We start from the raw sequence: 15,945 nt of genomic DNA on the forward strand, positions 1-15,945 counted from the left end.
AACAGCAGGAAGGTACTGACTCGCGGCGCGGACAGCATGGACAGCAACCAAATAAGGTCAAACACACATGTTGCCACATACAAGGTGTTCACGCGGTCTCGTTCTATAGCAAGTCCTCTCGTTTTTTGTGGATGCTGAATGGCATTCCGAGTGTCGATGTTAAACCCCCGGGCCCTCTCCGTTCGCTGTTCTTACGGTCAAGGCGTCACTGTCCAAAGACGAAGGCAGTCAAACTGCCAGATATTTTCACCGCCCTCAGAGCACAAAGTGGTTCTCGACGGTCAGACCGTATACGTACCAAAGGAGCTCGCCGTTGCTCTTGGGTGGGATGAGAGCCAAGGACGCGAGGGGCTGAGACTCACGCTCCACGGTCGATCGCCTTCATATTTCACGGTGACGCCGTTCGGTACGGATTGCGGTGAGTTACTGGCGATTCGCGCTTCTACATTCACTGAATTTCTTCTCAGAGCGACTTGCGAGTAACACGATTGACAGTAGTCAAAACGAGAATATGAATCGGACTACTTGAAGGATCGATGACATAGCATACCCACCAAATGTCCACGGCGGAGCCAGTTGATCTGCGGACAGTCTATGACATACTTGTCTGGCCAATGGATGACTTCCCATAAGGTCTGTTAATATGTCTGTAGCTGCAGAGTCACAGATAAACGGACGAAACCTTGATACGTATGTAACCTGGAAATGGTTGAGTCACACATTGTCACACTTGTGTAACGTTTCGGTCACTGCTCTGCGGGGAAGTCGGAATTCATGAAAACGGCTGTAATGCAAAAGATTTCCCAAGTCCCGGAATAGGGCTGAGGTTTACTTCTCCCACCTTTTTGGCAGTTTTGCAGAGCTCCTCGTTCCCAATTTCATCCAGTTCATACGGACCAGATCTTTCAGTATGAGACAAGCACGGGAACGCTTCAATGCTAAGGCACGGAAGTCAACAGCCGGAACATCGCACAAGAAGGGGAAGCGTCCGGCCCTGGCGCCAGAAGTGGCGCATGAAGAACAGAATCCAAACGCGGAACTCCTGGTGCCCAAGACGAAGAAACAGAAGGATGCGGAGCGGAAAGAGCGACTTCAGCAGGAGTTGGTGTGTTTTTCTCTCGCTCGTCCCGCTGTTCTACCGTAAAAATCGTATATAGTTGGTGTTATATGCCGTTTGTGTTTGGTTCGCTGCCCCATCCCGTTCACTGCGAGCGTTATCCAGACTTATAGTAACTGTTTGCTGATCATGTTGCTATATAGCTTGCCCAATCCAACTCCAAGATGACGAGCAAGAAGAAGCGCCGGCTGGACAAGTACATCGTAAGCTAACGCACCTCAGAGCATATAGCACGCACGCTCAACCACATTCGCAGGACAAGAAACTGAAACAGGAAGAACGGAACATCGTCCTCCAGAAGCTTGCGTTCGTATCAAATGTATACATGCATACATATTCCTTGTTCGCTGACAACCGATCATGCATAGGAAGAGCCAAGCTGACTTCCCTGAATCATTACATCTCCAGTCGTCGTCAACGTTAGGGACAGGCAAAGCGATTACCCACGAAGAGACCATCGCACGCCAGGAGGACAAGGAGATCAGACATGCCCTATACGGCGCCAAAGGCCGCAAACGAACGAGGGAATTGTATGCAAGCTCGGAAAGCGGCAGCGACGAGGATATAGCACACGAAAGCCATGATACTGGCGGTCCGGAGGCGATCGGGTCATCTAGGTCGAACCCTGTGATAGTGGTGGATGAGGGCAGTTCCATCAAGGGAGGCAAACCGTCCGATTCCATTGCCACAATGACCATTGGAAGTGCTCTCGCCCGCAAAGCCGATGGGACCTTGGTCGCCCCTCGGGTGGTAGCGCGGAAATCTAAAGGGGGGAAGAAGGTTAGCTAAGCGTTCGAACGTTTGCGCGAATGCAGGACACGGGGAGCTGATCATGTTGATGTAATTGCAGCTCAATTTCCAAAGCTGGAAGACGGGGCCTGGCCATGGCAAGGACGACGGTGTCGAATCCTCGGAGGATAGCTTCGACAGCTCGGATTCCGCTTACGACTCTGATTCGGACTCAGTTTCGGGCCAGGAAACTGAGAGCGAATGGGGAGGAATTGGGGTGGGAGAAGGAACCGACACCGAGGAGGAAGAATCAGACGCCTCGGTTCAAGGGATGGACGTGGACGCAAAGCTTGATGATGAAGTCGAGCAGACGGAGCCCACGCGCCGCGTTGCAGGTTTCAAAGCATGGGCTATGAAACAGTTGAGCACGGCGAAACCGTACATTGCCGTTCCGGACGCGGAAGATGCAGGAGATACACCAGAAGATCGACATCCTGCTGTAGCCCCGCCGAAGCCCAAAGGCCCGTTAGGCCCTCAAGAGATGCGTGGACCGTTGGGCGAGGACCTGCAGCTGCCGGAAACGAGTCTTGCTCAGCAGCTTAAATCTATGGGGGATGAGTTCGCTCCGAAACGGAAAACCGTTCTCGTAGATCGCCCGGCGGATGTGCAAGAGTCTCGCCTCGCACTGCCCATCGTTGCCGAAGAACAGTCCATCATGGAAGCGATCCTGCTCAACCCCGTCGTGATCATATGCGGTGAAACGGGTAGTGGAAAGACAACTCAAGTTCCGCAGTTCTTGTATGAATGGGGCTTTGGCAGCCCAGAAAGTGGTGCGTGATGCGTTCGAAGCCAGAATGTCCCGCTCATCCCCTGTTTCCAGAAAACCCGGGAATGATAGGGGTGACTCAACCTCGTCGTGTCGCCGCTATGTCGATGGCTGCTCGTGTAGCCCATGAGCTTTCATTACCACCGACTCGCGTATCTTACCAAATACGCTACGACGCCACGGTGTCGCCGTCAACCTCGATCAAATTCATGACAGACGGTGTCTTGCTCAGGGAGCTGGCTACCGACTTCCTCCTGACGAAGTATTCGGTCATCATCATTGACGAAGCTCACGAACGAAGTATGAACACTGATATCCTCATCGGAGTACTCAGCCGCGTACTCAAACTGCGCGAGGAAATGTGGCAAGAAGGTAAGGAAGGTACTAAGGTGATACTGCCCTCTTTTTTTGTCGCCCGGCGCTCATCCGTTTCTTGTTATTCAGCCCCTTCGCCTCGTCATCATGTCGGCGACGTTGCGCGTCAGTGACTTTGCCGATAACACCACTCTCTTCGCCACCCCGCCTCCGATCATCAATGTCGAGGCTCGGCAACACCCCGTCACCGTTCACTTCAATCGCCGCACCCCGTCGGACTACGTCACCGAAGCCGTCAAGAAGGCGTCCAAAATCCACTCCCGACTACCGCCTGGCGGCATCCTCGTTTTCCTCACAGGACAGAACGAGATTTCCGGCGTCTGCAGGAAGCTCGAGGCGAGGTACGGCACGAAAGCGTTGCAAGCACGACGATCACGAGGTCGGGCGACCATTACGGAACACGAGCAGCCGGGATCAATCCCTAGCGCAAGACAAGGTATTGACGTTTCTGTCTCCGAGCAATAGACCTACCTAACAGGAACCGTAGTCGCGCTCGAGGCTGAAGACCTTGATCTTGGAGATCGCCTCCAAGAAGAGTTAGCCGGCGACGTCGATGATGACGCTATTCAGCACGACGAGGAGGCCTTGGATAGCGAAGATGAGAATCCTGAGCTCGATGCTGTACTAGAAGACGCCGACGGTAGGTCGTCTTCGATTTTAACTCCATGCGAAGTCTGACATGCCTTGCCAGCACCCATGCACATAGTACCCCTGTATTCTCTCCTTCCAAGCGAGAAGCAGATGCTCGTGTTCAAACCACCTCCCGAGGGCGCACGCCTCGTCGTGGTTGCAACGAATGTTGCCGAGACGTCGCTCACTATACCCGGAATTCGGTATGTTGTCGATTGCGGAAGGGCCAAGGAGGTTGGTGGACATGTCTTGCTTCTCGTACACCACTCAGTCGTCACAATTCTGCAGCGGCGATATGATGTGGCGAACGGTATCCAAGCATTCCAGGTCAGCTGGATATCCAAGGCATCGGCCGCCCAACGCGCAGGACGTGCGGGACGAACGGGACCGGGACACTGCTACAGGCTTTATTCCTCCGCACTGTACGAGCACTACTTCGACCAGTTCACGCAACCAGAGATCCTCCGCGTACCGATTGACGGTGTCGTGCTCCAGATGAAGAGCATGCACATACATACAGTCGTGAACTTCCCCTTTCCGACTCCTCCGGACCGGCACGCGCTCCTCAAGGCTGAGACTGTCCTGGCGCACCTCGGTGCAATCGAAGTTCCGCGAGAATCGTTCTCGCGCAAGCAGCTGAGCGGAGGGCACATAACCGAACTAGGGAAGGCAATGTCGTTGTTTCCCTTGTCTCCGCGGTTCTCGAAGATGCTGCTCGCGGGTCGCCAGCACGGATGTTTGCCCTACGTCGTCGCTCTAGTCTCCGCACTCTCCGTAGGTGACCCCTTCCTAAGAGAGGAGGCTTTGGAAACCGAGGCGATGGAAGAGATCGATGAAATTGGGGATGACTTGTCTCACCTAACGAGTGACGCGCAGCGGGCTAAGGAAACGCGGAAGATCCGTCGGCGATTGTTCTTCCAGACGCAGCATGTGGGTTGATCGTCTGTTCAGCTTGTTTTGGTGATACTGACAACCACAATTCAGACCCACGGGTCACTTGGAAGTTTTACTAGCGATGCGTTCCGAGTCCTGTCCGTTGTCGGTGCCTACGAATACGCCGGCGGTGGGCACAGTTTCTGCGAAGAACACTTCGTGCGACTCAAGGTAAGCAGAAAAGTCCTTGGAATCGTGGAATGGACATTCGTGACTCCATGACAGGCGATGGAGGAGATACACAAGCTTCGGGCCCAGATATCGGCTATAGTTCAAACAAACTTCGCCGCGGCGGATGCAGGCTTCGTGCCCAACTTGCTCCCGCCAAACCCGACACAGGTAGTCAACGTGTTCATGGTGCTATGCTTACGCTGATAATTCGATTAGATCAAAGTTATGCGGCAATTGCTCACCGCAGCGTTCATAGATCAAGTCGCGATCCGAAAAGATCTCTTGACACCCTCACCCGGAGGTACACAATATGCCACGTGTAACAACGTAGCTTACCGCGCCATGGGCATCGAAGAGGATGTTTTTGTCCATCCCTCCTCTGTCCTCGCCAGCAGAGCGCCTTCGGACTTCATCGTGTACCAGGAGGTGGTCCGGACGAGCAGAGTGTGGATGAAAGGTGATGCACTCTTGGGAAGCGTTGCACTTGAATAGCACGTTGATCAACACTATATAGGTCTGACAATCATCAATCCGGCGTGGCTCTCGAGTATTGCCGGACCTTCACTATGCACGTACTCCAAGCCCTTCAAGAGAGGTGACGGCACAATGATGGTCATACCTCATTTTGGTCCGGACTCCTGGGAATTACCACCTATCAAGGCCGAAAAAATACAAAAATCCTAGGGATACATCTATGTCGATACTACGTGCTGTTAAGTTAGAATGGGTGTGATTAGGCTTCCATGTTTCCGGTAATTTGATGCTAGGTACTGTTGCAAAGATATATCTAATGGCCAGGTCGCTGTTCGCATGTGGATATTCAGGGTCATGAGTTTCTAACACAGCACATATACTCACCTTATTGGTCTTTGGTATGAAAAGGTTCGGGCCTTGCTTTTGACGTTTCGGAGGAGGACCCTTGGGTTTCGCGTTTTGCACAGATGGTTTTCGCGACGCGGCAGATTCGTCTGCCGAGTGTTCGTGTTCGGCTTCAACCGGAGCCCGGCGCTTTTCCGGCACTACATGCTTGGATTTCTTCGCCCCATCCACCTGATTGCCTATGAGGTCAGACGCAGACTCGCGCTTCAGAACAGGCGCCTTGGAAGGCCCAGAGGCAAGTTCCTTCGGCGTCATCAATCCCTCCACCGCAGGATCTTGCCGTTGCGCAACGGATCGCACTGGATTCTTGACTGATGGTATCGGCGACGGCAGAGTTGAATGGCCAGGGGTTGTAAAATAGTTTACATCCACCTAGCGGGATGTCAGCGGTCTTCTTTGATGATGCCTGGCATATTTACATCGATGTGACATGATCGCGAACGAGCGTCGTTCACAATCTTTGACCATGTCTTATCACCGTTCTCAAGGGTCGGAGAATGGCCGAGAACGAAAAGAGACGAACGCGCTCGCGTAAGGGCCACGTTCATGCGGCGAGTATCTGCACATTGCATGAGCGCGAATGGTTAGCGCAATTGAAGCTAACGTACCAGACAAGAAGCCGACTGAATGAAGATTAGCGCCCGCACGTACGCAGGACAAGATGATAACATCCTTCTCCTGGCCTGCGCAGTTGGGATCAGTTGAAAGCAAACAGCAGGAGTATCTTGATGCGGACCTTGGAATCCATCGACTGTGTTGAAATCAACCTTGCCGACAATCTCGGCTCCGAAGCGCTGTTCAAACGCTCGACGCATCTCGAAGATCTGCGCTCGGTACATGGAGACTACGCCAACTCGAAAATCGAGATCTATGGAGGAGAACTCTCGTCGTAGGCGAGTGTAAAGGGCCACGGCGACTTGACATTCAGCCTTGTTCATCAGAGATTTGGCACGGCCTGGTTCTTCCTGCCCTCGGTTGACGTTGAAGAACCGATATGGTCCGAATTTTGCATGCCTGTGCCATGGTTGCTTCGTCTTTTCGGCCATATCAGGACCATCTTGAAGCCGTCCATCGTAGAAGATTTGGCTAGGTAGACGACTAATTTCCGGATGCATGCGATACTGTATGCTTTTGGAGAATTAGCCATAGGAGCGAAGTCAGCGTGAATGTGATACCTCAGTAGATGGATGGCCTCCGGTTGGTCCTTCAGAAGTCTGACGAACAACGATTGGTTGTATTGATATTTGCACGCCTGGATATCGTCGAGTTATCCCATAACATATAACAAGCGAGGACGATGACGTACTTCTTGGGACAAAACTGTTGGCGGCAGTTGTTGCGGGTCTTGAAGGCGATCAGCAACATGAATTTGGACTGAACGGTTCATGCATACCTCCCACCATGACGCATCGTTTGCATGGATACTTCAAGGGTATCAGCGTGCTGAGTTCTATAGCTTGGGCGGCCTCATCAATGATGACCAGGTCAATTTCGAGGGCCTCGAGAACATCGTGACCGGCGCCGGACAATGTGCTGCAGATTACGTCTGCTTCTTGCAAAACCTCTGTGCGATATTTGCGGCGCGCAGCGTCAAGAGAACGGGATGCGGACTTCTGCTGGTCTCGCAGCTTGTCGAGGCGCTGCGATAAAGCCATCCTCTTCGCATTGAGACTCCGCGCTTCTTCCTCAAGGGATTGCGTCTTCACTGCATTGTCATGCGTGTTGGTGATCTCCTCGAATTTCTGAGCTCGTTGCTGCTTCACAGCCTCTATCTCTTGGCGCAAAGCTATAATCTCCGCGTTGGAGTCTTTGTTAAGCTCCTTCGCATTCGGCGCAGCGTTCATCTTCTGTTCCACTAGAGCGTCCAGAGCGATATCCTTGACGCTAATGTTCAGGGCTTTGTCCGCACCAACGCGGACTACCTTAGGTTGTATTCCACGTTTACCGGAACCAGAGAGACCTTCCTTTAAGCGGGAGGCAACTTCATCGATAGCTGCATTGCTTGGCGCACATACGAGCACTTTCTTGACCGGTGCAGTATCCGAGGCAGCCGTCGCTCGACCTGCTTGTATGTTTGTTGCAGGCTTGCGTCGGCTAGCCAAGTACGCCTGTACCAATCTGGCGCGTCATTTGAGTCGACTATGATGGGTATGATGATAAGCCGGGTACGTACCCACATATGGTAGAAGTCTTGCCTGTACCCGGCGGCCTAAACGACGTGAGCAAGCAGTTCAATCGAAGATGGCCGGAACTTTACCCTTGGATAAGAGAGAACGACTCTGCTCGTAGGGAGCTGAGAACTGCTTTGGCTTGAGGTTCGTTGAGCCCGTACGCCTTCATGGCAGATTTTACTTCGTCGTCTTGCAAACGGGGCTTCCCTCCCAGCCGAGGCCGCATAATGTGGTGGAAGAAATCGTAGTAGGGCAAGGCCATTAATGAGGCATACTCGCGGTGCAACGTACTCAGGCTGATACAGAGCACTTAAGCTGTCAAATCAACATATGTGGACTTAAGCGCTCACCTGAAGACTTTCCGGACACGCCAAGTGGTGTTTAGTTGCAAGCTAGAGTCGCCACCTGCTCTGTTTGAGCATCTGAGAGTTGCTTGAATACCCCGGGGAGACGCTCTATAAGTCTGCACCTTGGCCAGCATAGCCCTTTTGCTTTCGGGCTGCCTCAGGAGCACAATATCTGTTTCGCCCAAGCTCCAATCTTTGCGAACAGATTCGCCGATTGTGATGTCGACGTCCATCCAGTCGTCCACGAACTGCCTGGAGATCAATTGGCATTCGTACGTTTCCGCAGGCTCGTCTTTCGACTGAACAATCTGGGCCCAGCATTCTAACAGTAGTAGCGGTTCAAAGACGCTGCGATACTGGTCGTGATCGCGGAAGGAGTCGGGAACCCGGAGTAACTTCGGCGGCTCTTTGAAAGGCGGCTCGTTTCCATTGTGATCATAATCCCAAGAAAGGACTGCACGGTGAAGCCCAGATATGTCAGGTTTTAAACGAAGGCCGTTGCGACGGATATCGTCGCGTTTGTTCAAGCGCTCCTGCATAGGATTCTTGCCCGTCGGTATGTCAAGCAACTTGACTTGGCGCCGTTCCGGTTTCTTGATCTTGGGCGTAGACTGAAGATTTGCCAACGCAGCCAAGCCCTTGAGGCCGCGTTCATCGCCCTCACTTTCCTCATCTTCGCTGCTGGATGAGGAGGAATCGCCCCCCGATGCAATGGTAGTCGTGCTTGATTTGGCTGGCGCGCTGCTAGCAATCTTGGACGTTCCGGGTGGTGCACGAGGTAGGACAGTCAACTGGTTTCCTGCCTTGCGATCCCAAACAGGGGGCAGTCTGGAAGAAGTTCCCTGTCCCGCAGAAACGTCTTGTTTCTGCTCCAAAGCTTTCCGAGACGTCACCGAGGGCTTGGGAGCGGCGGATGGAACCCGCTCCCGGTTCTTTTCCAGTTTGACTTGCGTTGGCGGGGCTTGTTTGACCTCGACGATCTCTACGTCGTCATCGCTATCTTCAAACGCCGCAAGGCACTGCTCCAGCTTGTCTATCCGGGAGGCGTCCAGTCTCGTCTGCTTTTGCTGCTTGTTCCGACCATCTTCAACGTGTCTCCGGAGCTTGCCCATCAACTCATGTGGAGGAGAAACACCCGCTTCGTGAAAACATTCCAATAGGGATTGAACAAGGGCGAATGACTGGTAGAGAAGCTCTTCGTTCGTTAGCCGCAGCCAACGGACAAGCTCCGGCAGGACCACTTGAAGATCGTTGATCATCGACAAAGACAATTGCTTGGCCTTCTTCGTCGAACCTGCATTCCCAGAGCGAGGCTGCTGGGGTCCGGTTGCCACTACAGAGGTAAGAAACCTTCGTTGCGACAGCAGGTCACGCCCGAATATCAATGCATCGCGCATCCATAGGATCATCTCCTCGCTATCGAAGTACGCTGACCACGCCGGCGTACGCTTGAATACGAGGGCGATGGCTTTGGTCGTCCAAGTCCAGAGCTTGCGTATCTCTGCGGCCAAATCAGAACCTTCTTCAGGTTTGAGAAACCGAGGATGACGAAGAAGTCCATCAGGGGTGGAACAGAGGACCTCAAGAATGTCCGTAAGGCATAGGACAAGGACTTTGGAAAAGCTGCATGCCTCTGGCACTATAGGAGCATATTGAACAAAAGTCTCCAAGACATCAAAGATGGCGCTGAGCGTAGCGTGAGGAAGGTTTTCAAGAAGGGCGCGGAAGCAGTCAGCGCGACCGTCAACGTTGAAAGCCTGTTCTACAAGATTCTGTGCCCCGGAATGCATCTCCTCGCTCGGAGAGAACATCAACATTACGATGTCTTTGACGAGCCCCGGACGCTGAAGCATGTCGAGGATCTTCGGCTCGTTACTGTAGTTCGTGTACCTCGAGATGGTATCGACAAAACCGTTGCGGAAGAGCTGAAACGCTTGGTTCACCTTCGTGAAGGCATCTCGTGCGGGACTTCCTTCCAAAGCCGCTTTAAAGGCGCTTTCGTGCAAGAAGCCCATATGGGCGGAGCGCGCTAATATGGCGACGAGCGTAGCCACCGCATCGGAATCATCGCCTTGTACAGCGCGGTACATCTTCTGCCACATCTGGGTCCTGACAGACGGGACGACGACCGCGGTGTCGTGACGAGCCAAAATTCGGCATAATTGGGTGATTGACGCAGAAACATGTTGCTGGTCCATGATTAAGACAATCTTGATGAAGTCCCTGATCGTATTCCGTGCGGAGGCCCACTTTGCATCTCTATACGGTTTACCGAAGGCCACGGTCACGAGGATGTCGGCGTGGATGTCCAGGGCATTTAGCACAGCCGCTTGGTGTGTCTTCTTGTCCTCGTCGCCTTCATCCTTCAGCAAAGCCCATCTCAAGGTCTAAACGCACGACGTCTGTGAAGGTTCTCCCAGATATATGAGAGCAATTCGCGTACCCTCACAGCGTTAAGCATGATTATGGGCCGAACGTCTTCGAATCGTTCGTGCTGAAGCTCTTCGCAGACGAACCCCGTCATCCGCGCTAGTATCTCCGGAAATTGGGCATGCTTCCAGAGACTCTGGAGGAACTCCGTGTACCATCCCAGATGCCAGGGCTTCTCGATACCAGGTCTCGTGGACGCGACGAGATCCACATAGCGATGATTATCCTTGATAGCGTCAAAGATTACTTGAGGATATTCAGTCTTCTCGCCCTTCCACAGTTCGCTGCCAAGGCGTTGTAGCAGGTATAGGAAACACTTGAGAACGTCCTGAAAATCTGATAGAAGACGTAAACGGCACTTTCAGAATGGAATGACGACGGATAGCGAATAGAACACTGACGGCTCCCCTGGTCATGCAGATGTCCGAGTATGATCTGACTGACATCCGCACGGGATTTGTCCCTAGGCTTCAAGAGTTCCGGGGGCAAGAGCCGGATGAGGCCCACGAATGCCGACCACAGAGGCCCCGCTTCAACAGCGAATGGAAATTTGACAGAGTTTTTTCTCCCTTTGCCAGAGATAGCGGCTATGGCATCGTCCATCAGGGATGACCTATGGTATGCAACCTCGAACGTCTCGGCAGAGATCGGTACACGTTTACATAACATCATTTGTTCCTTGGACCATTGTCTAACTCGATCGTCTTCGTGCAATGCGAGATACCACACACATACTGGAGGTGGATCCATCGGTAGTTCGTCCAGGTTTCCCGAAGGGATGGAGGTGCAAACAAAGTCAAGTAGATCCGGTTCCAATAGCATGGCCGTGTTCGACAGGAGATGAGTGATTAAAGGGGTAGGTAAATCTTCCAGAGTACAGCGCTTCGCAGAAGACGAGGTCGCTTTCGATAGTTGTTCCTTCACAAGCTGACGTTCCCATTTGTCAAACGCACTCCAGAAGGTTGCCAATATGTTGTCTGAGAACACTCCGAAGTATCTGAGCCAGAATTAGAGCGCGTTAGCGAGTTGATAGCTTTAGACTGGCATGCATGCTCGGGTGACTCACGTACGCCGGGAGGTGAACTTGACTTCTTGGAAGCATTTCACGCACAATGCACAACTAGTAAGACAATCCTTCAGCCTCTCCTTCCATTCGTTGGCTTGACGCCCATCGAACGCGAACAGGCGTATCAGAAACGTGGCGGCTTCGCGGGTGACCGGCTTTGCATGCACACAGAACCAATGGGTGGCTGAGTCCGATGACTTGGGTAGTCCCATGAGATATTCTAAGACATCTGACATGAATTTCTCTTGTCGTTTGTCTCGAGCGTCTATCGGATTGTCGCGTAGGTCCTGGAGGAGTGCATCGAGGTTCGCCCCATGCTGGGCAGACATGCGTGAGTGAGGGGGTTTGAAGTCAAGAGCCGAGCCGCGACTCGCGATTGTGGCGGGTCTACAACGTACTTTACCGTCTCGCTACACTGGTACTGTTTATACCGACTCTGATACCAGGAATACAATGGACCCGGAAGAGCTTCAGTCGATCAATCGTATTCTAGAAGATGACGTGCTCGTCAGAGAAGTGAGCTGGAAAGCGGCTCAAGAATGAATGTGACATCTTCATGCATGGCTCGCGCGTCAGAAAATCCGGGATCAGGTCAACGAACTGGATAAAAGGGCCAGGAGTATGTTGGGCACGTTGAACAAGATCCATTCGACACCGTGGGACTCCGGTGTGTGATGTCTTTTCTGGTTGCGTTGCTCCGGAATTGAGCGAACGTTCGCATATAGTCTCCACATTGTTGAACTCGGTACAACCGACTATCGATGGGTGTAAGGAGTGTACAGCGAAACTCGCCGGACTTCTCCCTAAAGATCAGGTATGGTCGGACGCTGCTCTGGTACGAAGACTCTGCTCATGGATCTCCAGTTTTGGCGGTACAAAGACATGTGGGCTTTTTCGATACGCAATACAGTCTTCGCCATCGTTCTCGTCAGCTACCTAAAGGATCGCGCGTTACTCCCATTAGCCCGCGTCAGCGAAACACTCGGACGTGATTCCGTTTCTTTAAACTCGGTCGACACATAGTGCTCACTATTTTCCGAAGTCCAAGAAGACGGCCTTATTCTTGCCGCCGAGGATTATCTACATGGTCTCATCAGCTTGGTCAACGAGTTGGTGTGTCAGTTTCCTTCTGTGTTAATTAGCTCGTGCTTAATTGAATTTCTACTTCTGATGAAAAATTCTCAATCAGTCCAGGCTCGCAGTCAATGCCGTCACAATGGGCAATTACGAGGAACCTATCAAGATCTCCATATTTGTCAAGGATGTTTTTGCCGGATTCTCGATGGTGCGCACTACTCAGCATTGTTTGACACGCTCTCAACCAGAGGAATAGCTCAACCTGAAGAATGATGCCCTCAGGCGCAGATATGATAGTTTGAAGTATGACATCAAAAAAATAGAGGAAGGTATGTAATGGATTACGTGGGTCAAGTGTACCACGGAAACTGACTCAGCTATCTAGTTGTATATGATGTATCTCTGCGCAATCTCGCCAACTCCAGACCTTGAAGTATTGTATCGTCTTCAACGCGCATCGGTGGGCTTTGCGTATGGGCATGCGCTTGGTTTTGATCTCAGATCTTTCACGTGACGTGGCGAATTCCGGTGGTTGCTGTTCCGCAAAGCCTTGCTCTCGTCTTCTCTTGTGCTTTCGAGACGCTCGTTCGTGACGCTTGCCTAGCCCCCCGTAGCGCATACGTCGAACGTACTCGCAAGGGCGGCACTTGTACCGCTCCTTCTTGTGCCCGTCGTGCTACTCGTTCACGCCCAGACCCTAGTCAGAAGAACAGACGCGTGGCAGCCTGGAACTTCCTAATCGGGCAGGGCTCTGTGCTTCTCTCACTGACTACCACCACCTCGCGTTTCGGAGCTGCCTGCCTTACCACCGTTCGCTCGCATCTGGTATTGCTACTGCGAACCAATCTGATTTGCTCTGGCGGACCTCATTCACTTGAGCGCTGCATTATTTGATCATGGTCCGAGGACAATCAACTCGACCCGCTTCTAGTGAAGGTAGAGTCATTGCGATGTATCACTGTTCGCAAGGCTCTGTAACCTCTTGTTTACAGAAGCTCAATGTTGGGCGCATGCGAGCTCGGCCTTGCGAGCGCTCAATGAGGTCTACGCTAGTCCTTCCTCGGTTGAAACAATCGGCCGGGTTAACCGGTTAATTTCTGCATGGCCAACGGACGACACGTTGCCCGGAGAGGGCTATGACGGCTTGAAACTGATGTACAAGAAGCTCACTTCAGGACTCAATGACATCAGGAACAATGCTGAGGCTGAAGTGAGGTATGATACGATCCGCTCGTTGCTTTAGACTTCATTCCCACGGTCCGCAGAGCGATAGACGAGGCTCTTGAGCGTCTCGAAGTCCTGATAGGGTTACGGAGAGCCACGGAAGCAACGCCGCCAGGTAGCTCGCTACTTACAGCCTCCAGTCGTAGTTTTTGATGATACCGTACCCGCAGAGAAACGTATGAAACGGGGGCGTTCACCATCAGGGCATACCCCTCTGGTATCTGCTGCACCAACGCCAATTTCTGCGCCGCTAGCGCCGAAACCTACAGTCTCAATTACTCTGCCGCCGTCTAGACCCTCCTCTATAATCCCGTTCTCACGCGATCCGAGGGCACGCAGAGAAGCGCTTGCCAAACAGCTACCCCTTGAAAAGGGTCGCAAGGTCGCTTTCCATCCTCCGACCCACGGTAAAGCCGGGGACGACGGCCATGTGGACGAAAACACCTGGATTCTAGCAGTAATTTTGAAGTCGATCAATCAGGACAAAAACCGGTGGGTCCCGGCCAACCTCCTTTAGGCTTCCGCACATGACTGAACTCGCTTCTTTTCGCAGCTATGAAGTACAAGATCCTGAGCCGCAAGAAGACGGCCAACCGGGGCAGTGAGTGCAATGAATTGCTTTGCATGTATGGACACCTCTGATGGCAGATAAGGGTGTACAATACCACGCTGCGTTCGATAATCCCGTTGCCGGATGATGAGGTGCCCCCGAACCATCCTGCTCATCTCAACAACTACCACGTCTTCGAGGCGGGATCAACGGTTATGGCGCTCTACCCTGATACAAGTACCTTCTACAAGGCCCAGGTCATTACGAGCTCCAGGGACATGAAGGTATACAGTCTATGCTCGAGCTATCTGCGCGTATTCACACAACTCGTCCTTCAGCCTAATAAGGACGGCATGCCGATGTACAAGCTCAAGTTTGAGGATGACGAAGATCAGGAACACTCTATTCTAGCGCGATCGGTGGTCGAATGGCCAGGTCCATAGTGTAGCGCTTGCTCTCGTCGATAGCTTGGTTTCCTATTACGTCTTGGATTTTTACGTGGCGGTGTAGGTGTGACGCGGGCAAAGCCGAATAAGGCTAAGGTGCGTTCACACGGTAAGGTTCTCGAGCGGCACAACAAGAGAGAGTTCACGTCTCGATTGAGCAACTCTGTCAAGATCGGATACAGACAAGGGATAACGGAGTCGGAGGACCGAAGTCCGAAACGTATATACGTAGAATAGAATGAAGTAGAAGAGAGGAACTCAAGAATGAAGTCGGAGCGGAGTCGGAGACGCGTCGGAGACGCGTCGGCGTGAAGTCGATAAGTCGGAAACGTTGGTGGAGTCGAGATCGGATGCGGACCAAGCCTAAGCTCGTGCGCTAGGCTGCTACGCGCTCTGAGTCCGCAGGAGGAATAGAGTGAAGCTTAGTCGATATTCGAACTGACTATCTACGGTACAGTTCGACGGTTTATATGTACAAAAGAGAACAATGGTAAAGTCGGAGATGTCGGAGATCGGAGGCGCCGTTCGGCGCACAAAGGGAACATTCGGAGACAAGAGATATCGTATGGAACACAAAGGGAACATATCTACGGAAGAGGCGGAAAGATCGGACCGAAAGATCCGTCGCAAGCGACGGGAAACTAAAGTCTACAAAGGGAAGCTATGATGTCAGACAAAGGGAACAGGAAACAGGAAAATCGGAGTTGAATCCGTTCAAGATCTGGAACCACCGGGGCGTTGAGCCGCCGGTGGCCCGGTGCATGTGATAGGCGTATCCCGCCCTCGACCGAAACGGGAAAGTCGGGATCGGCGTCGGTGAAGAAGTCGGCGAAAGGTCGGAGATCGGATCGGAGGAGATCGGTGTAGATCGGTGACGATCGGCGGAGCGGATCGGCGTAGGTCGGTCTGGATCGACACGTGACAAACTCGAGGTAAGATATAAAACCAAAAGGTGAAGGTCCTCGCGACGAGGC

The 15,945-nt window shown here is 52.6% G+C and overlaps 4 protein-coding genes across 4 annotated transcripts; 3 read left to right on the plus strand and 1 right to left on the minus strand.

The window, feature by feature from the left end:
• Positions 1 to 643: 643 nt before the first annotated feature.
• On the plus strand, positions 644 to 5,273 carry PUNSTDRAFT_42163 (P-loop containing nucleoside triphosphate hydrolase protein; the record flags this gene model as incomplete). Its single annotated transcript, XM_007380098.1, has 14 exons — positions 644 to 690; positions 853 to 1,105; positions 1,261 to 1,320; positions 1,374 to 1,423; positions 1,486 to 1,897; positions 1,968 to 2,676; positions 2,727 to 3,061; positions 3,117 to 3,483; positions 3,526 to 3,687; positions 3,739 to 3,880; positions 3,902 to 4,607; positions 4,662 to 4,781; positions 4,836 to 4,949; positions 4,998 to 5,273. 14 exons carry the CDS (start codon positions 644 to 646, stop codon positions 5,271 to 5,273), a joined length of 3,753 nt encoding a protein of 1,250 aa, XP_007380160.1.
• PUNSTDRAFT_118369 (uncharacterized protein) lies at positions 5,152 to 11,999 on the minus strand. The gene is made up of 14 exons (XM_007380099.1): positions 11,675 to 11,999; positions 11,010 to 11,605; positions 10,622 to 10,944; positions 8,182 to 10,565; positions 7,918 to 8,127; positions 7,834 to 7,869; positions 7,054 to 7,778; positions 6,967 to 7,004; positions 6,836 to 6,912; positions 6,397 to 6,788; positions 6,269 to 6,343; positions 6,080 to 6,219; positions 5,640 to 6,032; positions 5,152 to 5,583 (listed from the first exon to the last, which is right to left on the minus strand). Exons 1-14 carry the CDS (start codon positions 11,908 to 11,910, stop codon positions 5,569 to 5,571), a joined length of 5,640 nt encoding a protein of 1,879 aa, XP_007380161.1. The 5' UTR covers positions 11,911 to 11,999; the 3' UTR covers positions 5,152 to 5,568.
• Positions 12,000 to 12,067: 68 nt separating this feature from the next.
• Positions 12,068 to 13,189, plus strand: PUNSTDRAFT_81893 (Translin). The gene is made up of 8 exons (XM_007380100.1): positions 12,068 to 12,190; positions 12,251 to 12,341; positions 12,400 to 12,488; positions 12,539 to 12,662; positions 12,717 to 12,787; positions 12,864 to 12,959; positions 13,008 to 13,080; positions 13,137 to 13,189. The coding sequence occupies exons 1-8, from the start codon at positions 12,128 to 12,130 to the stop codon at positions 13,181 to 13,183; spliced, it is 654 nt and encodes a 217-aa protein (XP_007380162.1). The 5' UTR covers positions 12,068 to 12,127; the 3' UTR covers positions 13,184 to 13,189.
• Positions 13,190 to 13,365: 176 nt separating this feature from the next.
• Positions 13,366 to 14,968, plus strand: PUNSTDRAFT_97392 (uncharacterized protein; the record flags this gene model as incomplete). The annotated part of the gene is made up of 7 exons (XM_007380101.1): positions 13,366 to 13,687; positions 13,744 to 13,966; positions 14,017 to 14,090; positions 14,146 to 14,467; positions 14,529 to 14,576; positions 14,629 to 14,809; positions 14,864 to 14,968. Exons 1-7 carry the CDS (start codon positions 13,648 to 13,650, stop codon positions 14,966 to 14,968), a joined length of 993 nt encoding a protein of 330 aa, XP_007380163.1. The 5' UTR covers positions 13,366 to 13,647.
• Between the last annotated feature and the right edge of the window lie 977 nt (positions 14,969 to 15,945).

The sequence above is a fragment of the Punctularia strigosozonata genome (assembly GCF_000264995.1).
Source record: "Punctularia strigosozonata HHB-11173 SS5 unplaced genomic scaffold PUNSTscaffold_2, whole genome shotgun sequence".
Lineage (NCBI taxonomy): Eukaryota > Fungi > Basidiomycota > Agaricomycetes > Corticiales > Punctulariaceae > Punctularia > Punctularia strigosozonata.

What these genes read in the sequence shown, in the direction of transcription:
- PUNSTDRAFT_118369 (XM_007380099.1), bottom strand. Translation starts at nt 11,910, where the DNA reads ATGTCAGATGTCTTAGAATATCTCATGGGACTACCCAAGTCATCGGAC. An exon ending in TCATGCTTAACGCTGTGAGG is followed by an intron (nt 10,566 to 10,621) that starts GTACGCGAATTG and finishes TCGTGCGTTTAG; the next exon opens with ACCTTGAGATGGGCTTTGCT. An exon ending in CGCGATCATGTCACATCGAT is followed by an intron (nt 6,033 to 6,079) that starts GTAAATATGCCA and finishes ACATCCCGCTAG; the next exon opens with GTGGATGTAAACTATTTTAC.
- PUNSTDRAFT_81893 (XM_007380100.1), top strand. Translation starts at nt 12,128, where the DNA reads ATGGACCCGGAAGAGCTTCAGTCGATCAATCGTATTCTAGAAGATGAC. An exon ending in TTCGACACCGTGGGACTCCG is followed by an intron (nt 12,342 to 12,399) that starts GTGTGTGATGTC and finishes GTTCGCATATAG; the next exon opens with TCTCCACATTGTTGAACTCG. An exon ending in CATCAAAAAAATAGAGGAAG is followed by an intron (nt 13,081 to 13,136) that starts GTATGTAATGGA and finishes TCAGCTATCTAG; the next exon opens with TTGTATATGATGTATCTCTG.